Below are 16,522 nucleotides of genomic sequence, written 5' to 3'. Positions count from 1 at the left end.
GCACCAACGAGAAACCAAAGAAACGAGCAACGGATAGTCGAGACGAGCGTGCCACCTGCTCGCGCCGCGTGCCCCGCCCCCTTTTGGCCGCCTTGCGCATTCAAATCTGTGCTAGCACACGCCAGTCACGCCACTATGGAAAAGTAAGAACATCTTCGCCGAACCCGCTACAACGATTGGACACAAGTCAAGACGAGTTGACAAAGTCGATTTCGATTCGGTTCCCCACGATTTTTCGCCTAGCGAGGACTTTTCTACGAGAGCAGCGCATTCGCCGATCTTCCTACGCAAATAATTAATAATGTTCGAGAGAAAATTAAAAGCACTTGGTTACTTGGAATGGGACAAAGTCAACGGAAATAGTGAGCGACTATTTGACACATGTCATAACCTATATATAAATTAAAAATCAGGAAATATACTAATATAAATACAGTTGCAAGTCTTAAGTCACTTTGCGTAATGTAATCCTTGGACGGTGCAGGCACCTACCTGTATTCACGATATTCACAGTCCATTTTTATTACAAGACCGTCTTAAGTAATTTCTTAAGATACTAATACATTTCTATGACCGGTATTCATAAAACAGTATTCATTGCCGATTTTTTAGGACCGTTTTAAGTGCAATTTTAAAATGTAAGCCGATCACACACACACAAAAGTTGTATTAATTTTAAAACATTATTTAGAATAAGAACGACCCGTGAATATTGGCCTGTGATGGATTTATAACTTCTTAAGACTATAAGTAAACTATTTTTCTTTTAGGAAATACAATCAACACAAACGTTGTTTTATTTTCCTTAACATTCAATGAATAATAAAGAATGTTTATGTCGACCGTGTCCTTAAACTTCTTAAGTACTATAATATTGATACAATATTGTAATGTTCCAGATACTCAGCATTTCAGAAAGGTGATTGTATGGTTGGAAGATCAAAAGATACGTCATTATACTATAGAAGACCGTCAGAAGTTGAGGGACATTACATCCTCGGAATGGCCAAAAACTTTCGAAAAGTATTGCAATGATGTTGACTGCCCAATAACTAAAAACGAGATTGATCAATTAGAGTGGTTTATAGGATATGCTATTTGGCTAGAGTTTGGAGATGACTGTAAGATTTATTTGAAATAATTAAAACTTTAATAGCTTTCTATAATAAGCCATTACCTTTAAGCTTTAAATCTTAAGCCATAAGAAATTGACCAATCACCAATGATTATTCTTCTCATATTCTGTGACTGCTAATTTCTTATATGACTTAAGACTTGAAGCTTAAGTAATGGCTCTAATTATAAAATGCGTGTAAAATGTTTACTTATACAAAAAAACTTCGTGAAATATCAAGTTCCGATTTTAATCAAGCTTGCTATACTTACAGATTATATAGATAAATTTATAAAATATTAGTTGCAATAAGTAAACGATTTCAGGGAAGGAATACTCCTCCAAAAAATGTTTTATACACAAGTTTTATAATAAAATAATATTCATGTCAATATTTTTTAAAAATAATTATATATATATATATATTTTCCAAAATTATCTTTTCAAAGTATTATTAATATAAATAAATAGAGATAATTTCATTATAAAACATTTTTCGACATCTTGAATAGTTTTTGATATAAAAAAAACTGGAAACTACTTTATATATGAATTATTTACTCCTTTTAATTTTACTCCTTAAAACCGTTTATTAGACGCAAATAATATTTTCTAAATTCGTATATTTATGTAACTCATGTATATAGTTTCATTAAAATCAGAATTTGGATAATTATTGGTTGTCTAATCAACAAATAATAATAAATATAATGAAATATATAATTTATTTAGGCCAAAAATATCAGCAAGTCATAGGAAGTAAAGCAAAAGATGTGAAAAAAGAGATGAAAGTGCCTAGTATCAAGTCCACGAATCCTCTAGATAATTTAGATTGTAAGTATATCTTGCGCTGCATTGTGCAATACTTGACATAGGGATGTGTTATGTGAAAATATTTAAATCTTGCATTTCTTTATCTTTTTCAGTTGACAGTGATGCTTTCAAGAAAGGAATTAATTCGATTGCCAAGTTACTGAACGTACCGAAACATTCTGATCATCTTATAACACTACAAGCATGCAGCAAACTCGTGTGCAACAAGTTGAACACGGATGCGATTAAACAATCTAATAGTGCCGCGTATGCCAAAAATAAATCTCTGACAAAAACAATAATAGGACCTAGCTTTAATATGGGGGACGGGATGTTAGATAACGCCGCCAAAGGTCTTGCCTTATTATACATTCAAGACCTCAGAAATCTTCAGACAAAGATTAATGAGACAATAGTCGCTGTGCAAAATATAACGGCTAATCCAAAAACGGACACCAAATTAGGAAAAGTTGGTAGATAAATGGTCGTATTTTATATTCCAGAAAAATAAAAATGGCATAGATTCATAGCTTGTTTAGATTTTTTTAATACAAAGAATATAAACTACATTAGATTAGCAAAATATTTAATGCGTACACATCTCAAAGCAGTTTTAAAAAGCATTTGTACTAAAAAATGAATATCTTCGATTTTCTAATGTAAATGTTAATTTATTTTTACTTTATGCTAAATCTGTAAATATATCGTCTTTGCAAAGAAATGCAAATGTGTTACATTTGATTCTCTCTTATACAATATATGTTATGCATGGATTTGCTAGTGTAACGAAAAACAGTCAGTATGTTAAAATTATGCTGTTAATTTATATTAGAAACATTAGAATAGTATATTTTAATATTAGAATATATATGTATGTATATATATATAAATATATATATATATATATATATAGTGTGTGTATATATATATATATATATATATATATAGTGTGTGTATATATATATATATATATATATAGTAGTATATATAAATATCAAGCAATATATATAATTTAAATTTGATTTCTTGTTTTAATTTTTGATATATGTTAAATTCTTATAAAAATGTTGTTATATCAAGTAATCTATAATATATAATTGATTGTATTTATGGAAAAACATTCTTTAAAATTAATAATAAAATATATTAATTTTTTAAATATATAATAAATACATCGAATATATAAGCTGTTTTGGATTTGTTTGCTAAAATTAATTTATTTTTTTGTGATTATTTGGTCACTATTTAAATTTGTTCATATAAACATATGTCTGTAGATGTAATACGTGCCTAAATAGTAATTAAAATTCTGAAAACGCATTTAGAGGAAAAATGAAAAGTAACTGCCTCTTATTATTGAACACTTTATTGGGAAAAATCTATTCTATATATATATATATATATATATATATATATATATATATGAATATTTTTAAATCCGATACGTTCTCGTAGAATTTAAAAAAAGTTAATGGAAAAGTTATATGTTATTGGTATAATCGTTAGAACATAATTTTATACAGCATATATGAATAAAAAATAAATTATGAATTATATGTAATGTCAATAAAGAAGCTCTTTTATAAACATGTACAACACATGTCTATATACACTTGTGAAATTATCTGCTTATTATCTCCTTGTTTTGATTATCTATTTCAAATATATTTATAATATCAGAGAATCCATTAAAGGTAAATTATTGTAATGTATATAAGAAGATACATGCGTATATATATATATATATATATATATATATATATATACATATATTTGGAATGTATAATAAATCACTTCGTCTTACATATTTCGAACGTTTCAGAAATACTGAAAGACAATATATTTTTGTATATTTAAATTAAAATATTTTTTAGGAAAGTATATAAATCATAAAATTACTAAGTCATGAAATTTATTTATGTTAAAAAGATTTTCTAGCTAAAATGTAATAACTGCAAAAAAAGATAATAAACATTCCTGTTATACTTTTCAGTAGTTCTGACACGTTATAGGCGAGTATATTGTAACAGTACTAACAAACCTTTGAAAGTAGTAAAAAGCGTATTTCTATTTACATTATCAAGAATTATATTATTTTCAAGTCTTTAATATTAAAAACATATTATTCATTGGTAAATATACAATACGTAGTGTGGCAAGCATAAAGCATACATCTGTTATTGACTATATTTAATAATTGTCAATACATATCATAGATATATTTCTCAATATATCTGCTTACTGTAATTATTCTTAAAAATCCATGTTTCATATATATACACACACACACATTTTATATATATATATGCACACATACATACATACATACATACATATATATACACATATCAGTCACACTCACACAACACGCACGCACGCGCACACACACATGTATGTATATATATATATATATATATACATATATTGAAATTTTTCATTTTTTTTAAATAAAATGCTTATTCTACATTTCTAAAGGAATAAAGTAAATTAAGAAGAAAACTGAGTATATTCTAAAATTATATATATTTATAAAAATATGATAGTTATCACAGAATTTATGAATATCAGTTTTGTCAATGCAGCTTTAGTATAAAGTCTATATATTTACTTATTTATTCATTTTGATGATATTCTGAAGAATTTTTATTTTAAGAAGCCTGTGACGTGATATGTTCAAACGCGTGATTTCTATTTGACTTAAATTATAATATGAACACGCATAAATATCGTACAATATATCCGATATCGTACAATATATTTCTTCCTGCCATCACAGTTTTTGATATTGCACTAAAACTCAATACTTATTTTATATATTATTTGTTAAAATCTTATTAATAATAAGAAATACGTAAAAATTGTAATATTATTTTAAAATCCCATTAATGAGAAATACGTAAATTGTAATATTATTTTCTTCCGTATAAGTGATATTTTTATTAATTAATAACAAACGATTTAATGTCTTGTTGAAAATAATATTAAATCCAGGTATTTTTATATCATATGAAAATCTGTACATATAGCCACTGTTTGAAAGCAGTTTCTACAGCAAGTATCGATTATAAATATTATTAATAAGCGTAAATTAAAATTTTTTTTTTTACTTAAAGTAAAGAGATTTTGTGTAAGTGCATATTCTAATGCATAATAAGATTATGCTTTGTCTACTAAGGCACTCTATACTGAAGCTTTATCATGTAATATATTATCAGAATTATTTTATTTTCGGCAGAATATATTTCCTGGTTGTAAGCCAGAGTTTATAATCTAAATAAAGTATATGAGACAATTCACACATTTATGATATAAAGGAAATATTGAGTTATGAACAATTTGTACTTGCAACTTAACATAAGATTTTATCTAATGATTTATATAACTTCTTTTTAAGATAAATACTTTGATATACAATTTTGTTTAGGAATCCCATAAGATGCTGTGATAGTGTGCTTAATTACGTGAGCAATTTTATATAAATACGTTTTAATTTCTGTGCATATAAACGCAACAGCTGGTTATAGAAATAACAGCAGTTATAACTATAACAATACATAACAGATAAAAAATGGATAGAGTAATAAATATATTTAAGTAACTTCCATTGTACGTGTTGTCAAGTATGTGTATCCTTTGAGCTAGCGCCTAATTATAAGCGATTCATGATTTGCAATTCGTGATTTATTGTTTGTATAGTGTAACTATATATGAATCAACAACAGATTAGTAATAATTTGCACTCCTTAATTTTGTTTAAAAAACGGCTCCATGAATTGAATGTAAACAACAAATGCGAATTCGGTGAATTTGTCCATTCACACTACTTATAAACTGCGAGCTTCGAATCACAAATTATGTATAGTTTGGCGCTAACTTTAATAGGATTGTAATACATATCTTTATATCTATAGATTTTTTGGAAACAAGGAAGAAGCTTTTTTTTCTATAACGGTATAAAATAATGTGTAGATAGTTACGAAAGTCTACATCTATCTCGGTTTCCAGAAGGCACTGGTTGTAACATACGTCTGCTTCTCTCTTCATCGTCTAAGGAAGCTTGAAGAGCTCTAGCTAATGCTTCATCCTCAGTCATCGTTCCTTGAAGGCTTCGGAATGGATGTGAATTGCTGTTGCTGTTATTCGGTGATATTGTCGAATGATTTTGACTTTTCTTATTTAGTGCCTCCAACCTACGTAGTCTCAATGCTTCCTCCGCTCCGATACAAGCGTGATCGGTGGGATGTCTGTGCTTGAGGCAAAAATTGGCACCGCATTCGTTACATTTTACCGGCACCATTTCTTTGACTTTGCATCCCTTTGAAGAACACTTGTTGGAGAATACCTTTCTGCGGCTTTCTCTACAGTCATTATCTATATGCAATCCTACGGCTACGTCGGGCAGATCGCCGCGCTTTATTGGTATAGGAACATCGCACAATGGGCACACAGGCACCTGTATATTCTTCTTGTACGCGCTGGGACAGCTGTGACTTGTATAAGTTATATGATCTGTGCAAAAGATTCCCTGGCAAGCATCGCATTTCAGAGGTAAAAAATCCAAGCGATTGCATGTGCTCTCAGAGCAATGTTCTCCCAAATTTGGAAATTCCATTTTGATCACGTTGTACTTTTCTTCACCAGATCTCTGCAAAAATAATTTGACAAAATCAGAATTACAATTGCATCCTCTTTGACAATGAAAATGCATAATCCATTAATCAGTCTGATTGTCGATCTTTATTCTAAGAGATAGAAAATGGAATTGAAAATAGTCTGTTATAAAAAAATCAAACTCAAACAATCTTAGGCTTTTCTTTTAGAAAATCAACACACTAGTTATTTTATCCTTGTTATTCATTGAATGCCAAGAAGTGATGTTTTTCATCGAGAGATACAGCATAACGCAGTGATTACTTCATCTTTGCTTAATGTTGGTGAACAATAAAGATATAATGAGTCAATGTGTTACACTGTGTCATTTGTGTTTCTTGCTGGAAAACACCTTGTATTATTTGTAACTTTTTTGCTGGGAAGAATCCAATGATGGAATAACATTATCAATTAGAAGACATAATTTGTATCTATTATGTTTCCTAAAAAAAAAACCAGCCATAATCAATCTTAAGCAAGGACGATTTAAAACACCTCTTAGACCCGTTTTCACAATATATTGTTATCTAAAGATTAAAAGTTACCAACAAATTTATCAATGAAATTCATTCATGAATTTCCTTTAATTTTTAGGTAACTATATATTGTGAAATCGGATCATATTGATACATTTTTCTCCATGTTTTAAAACAATTACTGTCTCTGATATAATTAGTCGTCACATCACTCCACAGAGAACTTTGTTCTCGCTGCCAAACAAAACATTTTCTCGATGAAATACCACAAAGTCCGATCATAAAAGCTCAAGATCAAACGTACATTGTACGTGAGGCTAAACGTTGACGTGGAAGTAACAGACACGAGAAGATCATGCAATTGTCATGATAAATTTTGTAATGACGACGTACCTTGACTCAGCCAAAATGAAGAACTACGAGGAGATCGTAAGCGCTGCGCGTTTTTCTCCCTCTCTCTCTCTCTCTCTCTCTCTCTCTCTCTTTCTCTCTCTATCGCTGACGTAATACAAGAATCTTTAAGCACGTACGTGATTAATCGCTCAAATTTTGCGATTGTACCCCGCTACAATTTTCGATAGCAGACAGGGCAGCATTTGACAGCGACTCCGATAAACCAATCTCACTCACGATGGCCGCATGCACTCAGCAGTCTCAGCACTGATGAAATCAGGCACGTGTACCTTCTTTATATATTCTCACGCGGCGATAGAAACCGATGACCAACGATGATCGACGATTTTCGGACCTACACCTACTTACACTCTCGCGGAGGAGAATGCAAGGGTGTCATCGAGGTCGACGACGAAGAGATCGAACGTAACGCGGCATCGCGACATCGCGACGATTACGATTCGCGTGGACGTGCAAGTAAATTAAGATCACCCGCTAGATTCGAAAGAGGTAACCAATGACTGCGTTCAACGGACTCAACTGTTTTACTGTTGAGCGAGCGCTCACTGTTATTGATATATTCTTCTAAATCTAAAATCTGATTGGATGATCTAAAAGAATATACCAATAATAGTGAGCATTTATTCAATTGTTGAATCACTTGAGTCTGCTGAACCGCAGCCAGTATGATGCAGTGAATCATTACATTCTTATTTGCATTCTAAGTTGGATTAATGACGTTGCTCTCCTATTGTGGAATATATAACGTCAACCAATAGTAGAACATTATCCAATCTAAATAGGAACAAATCTGCTCGGGTCGAAAACGCAATCGTAATTTTCTACGTTATAAAAATTATCAAACTCATAGAAACTTAAAAGACATAGCGATCTTTCAAAAGCAGAGATTTTAAGTTTTAAAACTTTTTTTTTTTATTTAAATTTCATTCATTTTGTTACAACAAAGTTACAGCTACTTGAATTTGGTAGTTCGTAGCACTATAATGTCCGTTTCTACCAATGTAGATTAACTTTAATCTCGGTTCAACTTACTCTTCGTCTTTTTCTAATTATAAAGATTTGAAAAAGACGAAGAGTAAGTTGAACCGAGATTAAAGTTAATCTACGTTGGTGGAAATGAGCATAAATTTTTTTTCCTAATATTATGCTAATTAAAATAATTATATAAGACAAAATGTATAATATATATAAACATCTTTCTTTATGCATCTAATTATAAATCTAAGACATTTGCAACTTTAAAAATAATGCCTTGAGGTATCGCGCCTCGTAAACGACCGTCCGTTTGCCCTGAGGTGAAATGTTTAGCACGTCTTGTATGTCGAACGGTTGGTCGATCACCGTCATTATGTCCTTGCCATAAACTGAAATTTCAGATAGAGAAGCACACAAATATAAGTCCGTCGTTTAAAATTTACAAAATCAGCCGAACTTTTGCTAAGTTAATCATCTAATCGACACCAACTAAAAGTAACATAAATTTATAACATCAATGTTATAATTTTACGCTCAACAACTGTAACTGTTATGAAATATCATGGAGAGCGCTAACATTGTTAGTGTTTATTTATGTCATTCTATCTTTATTTTTTTTTATATTTATTTAATGAATGCTAAAGATAGAATGATATAAATAATGTTAATAACGTTTTTCCAAACGTAACTTAACTGTATAATCAAGATTTATATTGCTATAATTATTAAACGCGAAATTATATCATTGATGTTATATCACTTTGATGCCGATTGGTGATGATTAGTTTCCTGGTAAAAAATTTTTCATGCATGAATATATATAAATATGTATAAATTACATAAATACGCATAAATATTCATAAACATGTATAATTATTAGGTGTTGGAATTAATTCGTAGCGTTTTTAATGAAAGAATGTTATTTATTTCACATGAGCATTAAAAAATACATTAATGAAAGTACTTCCCATCACTTGTAAAACGCTACGAATTAATTCCAACACCTAATACATATAAAATATGTTACGTATAAAATATACATATTCATACATCCTTCCTTCTTTTATAAAATTACTTTTCAGTGTAATAGAAATAATAATTTTACAGAAGAAAGAGAAAGAAGGATGTATGAATACGTAATTATATATTTCATATATAATTATATATGTTTATGAATATTTATGTACGTTTATATATATTTATATATATTCATGCATGAATAATTTTTTACTGGCTAGTTTTTATTGACTAATACAATTTTTAAATTGTTAACACAATCCCTTTTTCTCTTCCATATCTACATTCCATAACAACAAGAAATCAATAATTCCATTCGTATATTAAAAATATTACAATAATATTTTACAAATTAATTGAAAGCTATGTACCTTCGCAATGTTCTAAAAATTGAATACATTCTTGCAATGTGGAATCTTTCAGGACCACTAACTGTTTTGCCAATTGCTCCAGGAGCGATAAAAAGCATCTTTTCGCATAGAACCAGGTGTCAGTGCCGAGTTTCTTATTGTAGGGTTCCAGGCTCTTCATTACTCGCGATATGCCGAACTCGAAATTACCCTTGGAACAGTACAGTGTCCCGATTACTAGATTCACGATGCACAAGTGAAAAAGTTTCTTATCCTGATCTTCAAACGATACCGCCTCTTCCTCTTTCTCAATCTTCTTCATCAGCTCTTCGGCTTCTGCGTTTTGCGAGGTCATGATGTAGCTGACGCAAAGGTTCGCAAGGACTATAGCGCTCACGTCCAGGATCTGCAAATAGATTGCAAGCGTCTGTCAGGATCTGCAGATTATGGCAAAGAGAAAAAAAAACAAAATCATAATATTAAAGAAATCAGAATTCATCACAAGATCATCATCAAAAATACCAAATAACATCATATTTTTTTCAAAATGACTTCTACTTGATCTTATTATGATTGTGTTTTATGTGAAGAAATAGTCTTCGCTTCACTAACACTGTCATATTTCTTCTTAACGATCGGTTCATAGAAACGTGTCGAGTCTTTAAATTTATTCTCCTGCATGAAGAGCGTATGCGCCACATTCAGCTTCCACACATCGTTATCGTTGCAGAACTCGACGCTTTTCTTGAAGATCTTTTCCACCTGGGTGTAATTTTCCAGATCCCAGTAGATCTTCGCCTGTGCCATTAATACGGGAACGTATCTATCGAGGGCCTCCTCATAATCGTTCACAGCTTTTTTCACGGCATTATCGTCATGATTCAGCCTCGCCTCCTGGACTTGCTTGGTCGCTTTGCGAAGCGCTTCCGTATGCTTATTAGCGAGATCATCGAATTTGCGATATGCCTCCTCCGGCGAAGTTTGTTGCGTTATTAGCGCGTCCAAGAAGTCGTATAAATACTGGAAAGATAATGCAAATTTAAAAATAATTATAATATTACCAATAAGTAAAACATCCCAGCAAACGAGAATGGATTGAAATGAATTGAAATGGATTCAGATTTTCAGAAATATTAATTCACGAATGTTAAAATGAATGCTTTTCTATCCTGAATACATTTTTATTCATTTATATAGGAATTGCATGGAGCATATCTTTACGCCTTTCAATCTAAAAATAATATTAACTTTTTCTGTGCACAACACACACATTATGAATACTGTTCAATTCAAAATTTTGAATAAGAAATGCAGTTTTTCAATCCAATTGCATTCAATTGAATTCAATTAAATCCAAAAAAAGTATTCGCTATTTAAAATACGCCTTCAGATAGAAAAAAATTTCAATTCATTCTCGTTTGCTGGGTTCTTTTGAAAAACAGCAAACTTTACTATCTAGCTCTTGAAAGGACTTATATATTTTCTGTTATAAGTTAACATCGTTTTATATCATATTTTTGTTACCTTGGTATTTTCTAAATTAAATAGAATGTTAAATTAAATAAATATTAGAATATCACATGTAAAAAATTGTAATCAGAACCAAGAATTTTCATTTTTGCAAAATATCTATTATTAATACATTTTATATACCATATACCTTTGTTGCATTGTTCTATGAATTTTAATGTATTTGTAAATTAACCAAAACTTCAATTGTCTCATTAAAAAATAATAAAGAATGTCCCCTGTTGCGGACATATCGATATTACGGCCCTATGTTTGTTGATAGAAATCTAACCTATAGCGCAATTTTTCTTTTTATTGATTTTACACTTGTTGAAACGTCATCATTCGCACAGGGATATTCTTTCGACGAGAAATTAAAGATGACGAAATGCGAACTGAATCAAATATTTCTGGGTGAAATCGCGTCCGTGCAAAATTACGGAGCGTTTGTCAGAATACCAGGTACCTCGCAGCAAGGTTTAATACACCGATCACAGGTGTGTATTCTTAGACTCTCATATAATAAATACTAATAACAATCTCTGCTGTAACTTAATCCATTGATTTCTATGCAATTTTCGTCAGGTAAGCACGGCTCATGTCGACAATGTTGCAGAAGTCTTGCAAAAGGGTGAACGGGTCTGGTGTAAGGTGATCTCGGTTGGAGAAGATGGCAAGATAGGACTGTCTATGAAACATGTGAATCAGGGAAATGGTACAGACTTGGATCCTAATGGTGTGGAACTGCAAAGAGATACGCAACGGAGAAAAAATCCAGGAACGACTCAGCACAAGGTCATACAATTGGAAGCGGTACTGAATACTACATGTACCAAATGCGGGACCAGAGGACATTTGTCCAAGGATTGTTTCACGTCTCCCGATGGCAAGAAATATGAACTGATTCCAGAAATTGAAGACTTAGAGACTGTCCCGGAACTGGACAGTAAGAACATTGAGAAAAAGATAGAGAAGAAGCATAAATCAAAAAAAAAGAAGAAAAAGTCGAAGAGGAGCAAACAATCTACTGATGACAGTGATACAGAAGAGGAGAGGAGCAAGAAAAAGAAAAAAAAATTTTCTAAAGAACGCAAGAAGCATAGAAAGAAATACAGTAGCAGTTCGAGTGGTTCCTCCGATAGCTCATCATCTGACGACGCAAAGTCTCACAAACGGAAACACTCAGACGATCACGAAACTCGTACCAAAAAATGCAAACATTCGAAAACCAAACATTCATAATAATTGTTCCTAACTTTTGTTTAGTTATAATTTAATTTGAGTATACCTTGTATTGCATATAGCTTGTATATAAAATAATAAGGCTGTAAATTGTTTCAAATGCTCAAATTGAAGTCTGACTAATAAAAATGACTGATTAAGAATTAAACTTACTGGCGTCAAATACTTGTAAGTCAAATGTACATTTTCAGCCAAAACATCGGCGGCAAGATCATAATACTGATATTTACAGTACAGGAGTAACAAGTTGGCGAAAGTTTCGGGTGGGAACGGGTTTTGCTGCAGTAAAAACTGCAGTTTTTCGAATCCTTCACTCGGTTTTGTGTCCATATTTATTAATGCCTGATTGTGTAAAGTAACAGCGTCGAGCTCCTCCTCCGAACGCGGTGGCATGTCCGTTAACGCCTCCTTCGCCGCGTCATCTGTAATATTAAGCAAAACTGTAAAAAGACTTTCTAAAAAGGCAGTGACGCGAAATTACAATTTTGCAATTGGTACTCGATGGCAGCTTTCAGATTGAATGCTTCTGTCAGAGCTGTCTCGTGCAGCGTCAACGTATTCCCGACACTTCGAACTTCAATACCCTCGGTAGCCATTCCTACGCTCAACTCTGGATGCTCTCTTATACCATGCTCAATAATAGTAGCAATATGTTTCAGGGATGCTGCATACTCTTTCAATTTGAAATAGCAAAGGGCAACATTATATGATAAGTGAGGCTTGAATCCTGCAATTTGTAATGCGTTCGAAAATTTTTTAAGGGCCTGTTCGTATTTTTCCTCCTAGAAACATAATCGTGCATATACATCAATCAATAACACTCAACTGATAGTAAACTAAGAGTAATAACATCAATTTTATTTCCAAGTCAATAATAACTGTTATATATAGCATGTGTTATATTATATTCATATAATTGTTATTGTATTGAGTGTAAAATTATAACATTGTGTTATATTACTATTGGTATTTAGTGAAAAGTATTACTGATATCTATACCTTGTACAAGAGACATCCCAGATTGATTTCAGTATCAACATCATCAGCAGGACATTGATCCACGAGATTTTTTGCAGCTACCATATCTTCCTGCCCATACTTTATAGCTGCCTGCAGTTTCTTTACTTTGAATTCCAAGTTACTTTGATTGATAATGCTCGAACAAATCGTCCATGCTTCTGGGTACATGCAAGCTTGATGCAAAGACTGGGCATAGTAAAGCTTATACAGATTCTCCTGTGGGCACAGTTGAACCAGCTTCTCGTAACATTGAGCTGCGGCCATGAAATCTTGTGTATAAAAATAACAATGGGCCAGAAGGGATAAACAAGGTCTAGACTGAAAGAACATTTTCAGTAATAAGAACATTCAGTATTAGCGTTTATATAAATTGAAAAACACAATATCACATTGCAACGTACATTAGGATGAGAATCTAAAAGATTTAACAAGACTTTAATACATTCAGTATATCGTTGTTCTCTTATCTGGAACATATACATAATATTTTATTATTTATTTCTTTATGTTTATACTTGTATTTAATTATATTTTTTCGTTTTCGAAGATTATAAAAATCAACCAGGCAAAAATATTTAAAAACTATCTTGTTTCTTATTTATTCAATTTTAAATTTATTTATTAAAAAAATTGTTTATTTTGTATACCATTACATATATTATCTTAGTGTATTCTCCATCCTTTATATGCACATTTTCTATGAACGTAGACATAGCGAAAATTATAATAAAGCACTATGAAACTTTAACAGCTAATTAATACTATTTCATGATATAGGTGTAGTATACATATGTGTACTGCATGTGGCTATCAGCATGCAATATGCATTCATGCGTGCTTTCATTGTTTTGACATGAGTTAGATCCGTTGCCTAGGAAACAACAGAGAATGTAATGCAAGTTTTAAATTCAATTCCTATACACACACACACACACACACACACACACACACACATAATAATTACATATTTTATAAAATACAAATTTTGTTTATTTAATACACACCTTTGGACTTAATAATTTATAATGCAGATATATATATATAAATTTAGTTATTTCTTTACAGAAATAAAGAAATAACTGTGATAGTGTGCGTACAGCGACTATGTTTTGTTTAATATCTAATACCATTGCACACATGTCACACCAACAGATGATTTTTTAACCATCACTTATGATTATTCAAATTTCAAATTCATATTCAAATTATATTTAAAAAAAATTTTATGGAAAAAATGTCTTACACCTTTATTACTTAATTTTATATGAAGTTTTATGTTACAATATATTATCCTCGAATTTTGAAATACCTTGTATATTTATATATATTTACACAATTGATATACAATATATACAGTGATAAACGTATAATATGAGAGATAGAGAGATATTACATTGAGAGAGAAAAAATACATCTAATCCCATAATAACTTATTCATATCAGACAACTTGTCTCTCTTAATCTGATCTAAAGTTACTGTCAAGTTATTAATTTTATCTATCATCACTTGCAATTTATGTTCTTGCGTCTTCAATAATTCAGTGGTCTCCAACAAATTCTTTTTAAGCATTGCTGAGTGCTCGTTTGTGAAAGATGGAACATCCAGAATTTTTGCTGGCTTTACAAGAACTTTCATCATCTGTAACAAATCACAAATACAGATAAATAGAAAGTAAAATAAAAATTATCAGTTCTGTGAAGAGCACTTACATGTATTTCATTGGTAAGCTTGATGAGCTTCTCAAGCTCTTTTGCACACAGCAATGGATATCTCTCTCTAGCGTCACACAACTCAAATACCACGTCTTCGCATTGTTGCTCAAGATCATCTAAATTCAGAACAAACAATATTATGGATAACTGTACATAGTATTTTCAATTTAGAATAATTTTTTTTGGAAAAGGATTCAAGGCTCAATTTATATTCTTGTTTTCAAACTGTTTTAAATAGTGTCTTAAAATACCAATGCAGCTCTATAGCCAGTATTTACATTTTATAGATTCTTATATATTTAAGATTGTCTTAAGTCTTAAATATATTTATTTATTACTACATTTAAGATAATTTTAGGATGTTACGAATCAATCAGAAAATCATATTAACATTTTAAGACACTTAACACAAACTTAAAACAAGAATTAACTATGAATACTGATCTATGATTGACATCTTAAGATTATACTATTGTACTTAAGACAATCTTAAATATAAAAATTGATTATAAATCGGTGCCCAGGTTTCCAATAATAAAACACAGCATGGAACACCTACCCATTTCTATACTACATATAGTTGGGTCCTCACATCTAATGTCGCATCCCTGAGATCTTCATGCCTGTTTAGAAAACAAACAACAGCATCTTACAATACATGTAATATAATTGAAACACTTTACTTTATAAAAAGTGAAGTGATAAGGTATTTTTTTGAATATATGATAAGATATTTTATCTGAAAATTGCACTCTAAAAAAGAAAAATGACGCTTCGCTTCTTATAAAGAATCTTCTGATTCAAAGGAGTTGTGAAATTTACATCACGCCGAGATTCAATTTTAGTTTGACTCTTACAAGCGCACGTACATAAAATTTCTGGAAGTACGTTAGATTAACTGTGAGAATCAGATTGGTCGTTTACAGCATTGGAATTAATAAAATCGTCAAGCGCTGTTAACTCTGTTAAAACTGTCGAGATGATTTGAAGAATACGGTTGACAGTGTTGACACTCGTCCCGCCATCAAAGGGACATTTTCTGTTCTTCGTAACATTGTTAAGCGAGATTATGCACTCTTGCATAATGCATAACACATGAGACATAAAAAAATGAACCAATAAAAATCCTTTATTTCTTTCCTTTCCGTAAAATAAAGGACTCTGATTGCTTGATTTTCTTATGCCTCATATTTTATGCGTTATGCAAAAATCTGTGCTCCCCGCTTTAC

The 16,522-nt window shown here is 31.0% G+C and overlaps 4 protein-coding genes across 8 annotated transcripts; 2 read left to right on the top strand and 2 right to left on the bottom strand.

Annotated features, from left to right (window-relative positions):
• Positions 1-33: 33 nt before the first annotated feature.
• Positions 34-2,648, top strand: LOC105144543 (tRNA-splicing ligase complex subunit RTRAF). Its single transcript, XM_011053509.2, has 4 exons — positions 34-362; positions 900-1,121; positions 1,847-1,948; positions 2,041-2,648. Exons 1-4 carry the CDS (start codon positions 302-304, stop codon positions 2,406-2,408), a joined length of 753 nt encoding a protein of 250 aa, XP_011051811.1. The 5' UTR covers positions 34-301; the 3' UTR covers positions 2,409-2,648.
• A 469-nt stretch (positions 2,649-3,117) lies between these two features.
• On the bottom strand, positions 3,118-7,989 carry LOC105144544 (AN1-type zinc finger protein 2A). 3 transcript variants are annotated; one of them, XM_087408445.1, is made up of 3 exons: positions 7,236-7,341; positions 6,761-7,020; positions 3,118-6,572 (listed from the first exon to the last, which is right to left on the bottom strand). In XM_087408445.1, the coding sequence occupies exon 3, from the start codon at positions 6,537-6,539 to the stop codon at positions 5,901-5,903; it is 639 nt and encodes a 212-aa protein (XP_087264571.1). In that variant the 5' UTR covers positions 6,540-6,572; positions 6,761-7,020; positions 7,236-7,341; the 3' UTR covers positions 3,118-5,900. The 3 variants fall into 3 exon arrangements, with proteins under 3 accessions (XP_087264571.1, XP_011051812.1, XP_011051813.1); XM_011053510.2 differs by lacking the exons at positions 6,761-7,020; positions 7,236-7,341 and adding an exon at positions 7,447-7,989; XM_011053511.2 differs by lacking the exons at positions 6,761-7,020; positions 7,236-7,341 and adding an exon at positions 7,358-7,454.
• A 365-nt stretch (positions 7,990-8,354) lies between these two features.
• Positions 8,355-16,445, bottom strand: LOC105144546 (tetratricopeptide repeat domain 30). 3 transcript variants are annotated; one of them, XM_087408430.1, is made up of 11 exons: positions 16,163-16,445; positions 15,853-15,916; positions 15,291-15,409; positions 15,011-15,219; positions 13,982-14,042; positions 13,560-13,898; positions 13,042-13,342; positions 12,714-12,982; positions 10,422-10,829; positions 9,831-10,215; positions 8,355-8,831 (listed from the first exon to the last, which is right to left on the bottom strand). In XM_087408430.1, the coding sequence occupies exons 2-11, from the start codon at positions 15,854-15,856 to the stop codon at positions 8,689-8,691; spliced, it is 2,238 nt and encodes a 745-aa protein (XP_087264556.1). In that variant the 5' UTR covers positions 15,857-15,916; positions 16,163-16,445; the 3' UTR covers positions 8,355-8,688. The 3 variants fall into 3 exon arrangements, with proteins under 3 accessions (XP_087264556.1, XP_011051816.1, XP_087264555.1); XM_011053514.2 differs by lacking the exons at positions 15,011-15,219; positions 15,291-15,409; positions 15,853-15,916; positions 16,163-16,445 and adding an exon at positions 14,228-14,995 and having other exon boundaries at positions 13,982-14,047; XM_087408429.1 differs by lacking the exons at positions 15,011-15,219; positions 15,291-15,409; positions 15,853-15,916; positions 16,163-16,445 and adding an exon at positions 14,234-14,995 and having other exon boundaries at positions 13,982-14,047.
• Positions 11,558-12,708, top strand: LOC105144545 (uncharacterized). The gene is made up of 2 exons (XM_011053512.2): positions 11,558-11,815; positions 11,904-12,708. Exons 1-2 carry the CDS (start codon positions 11,588-11,590, stop codon positions 12,558-12,560), a joined length of 885 nt encoding a protein of 294 aa, XP_011051814.2. The 5' UTR covers positions 11,558-11,587; the 3' UTR covers positions 12,561-12,708.
• Positions 16,446-16,522: the final 77 nt, after the last annotated feature.

Source organism: Acromyrmex echinatior, chromosome 8, assembly GCF_024713525.1.
Source record: "Acromyrmex echinatior isolate Ae372 chromosome 8, ASM2471352v2, whole genome shotgun sequence".
NCBI classification, from domain to species: domain Eukaryota; kingdom Metazoa; phylum Arthropoda; class Insecta; order Hymenoptera; family Formicidae; genus Acromyrmex; species Acromyrmex echinatior.
This window is presented reverse-complemented; position numbering and strand designations above follow the sequence as displayed.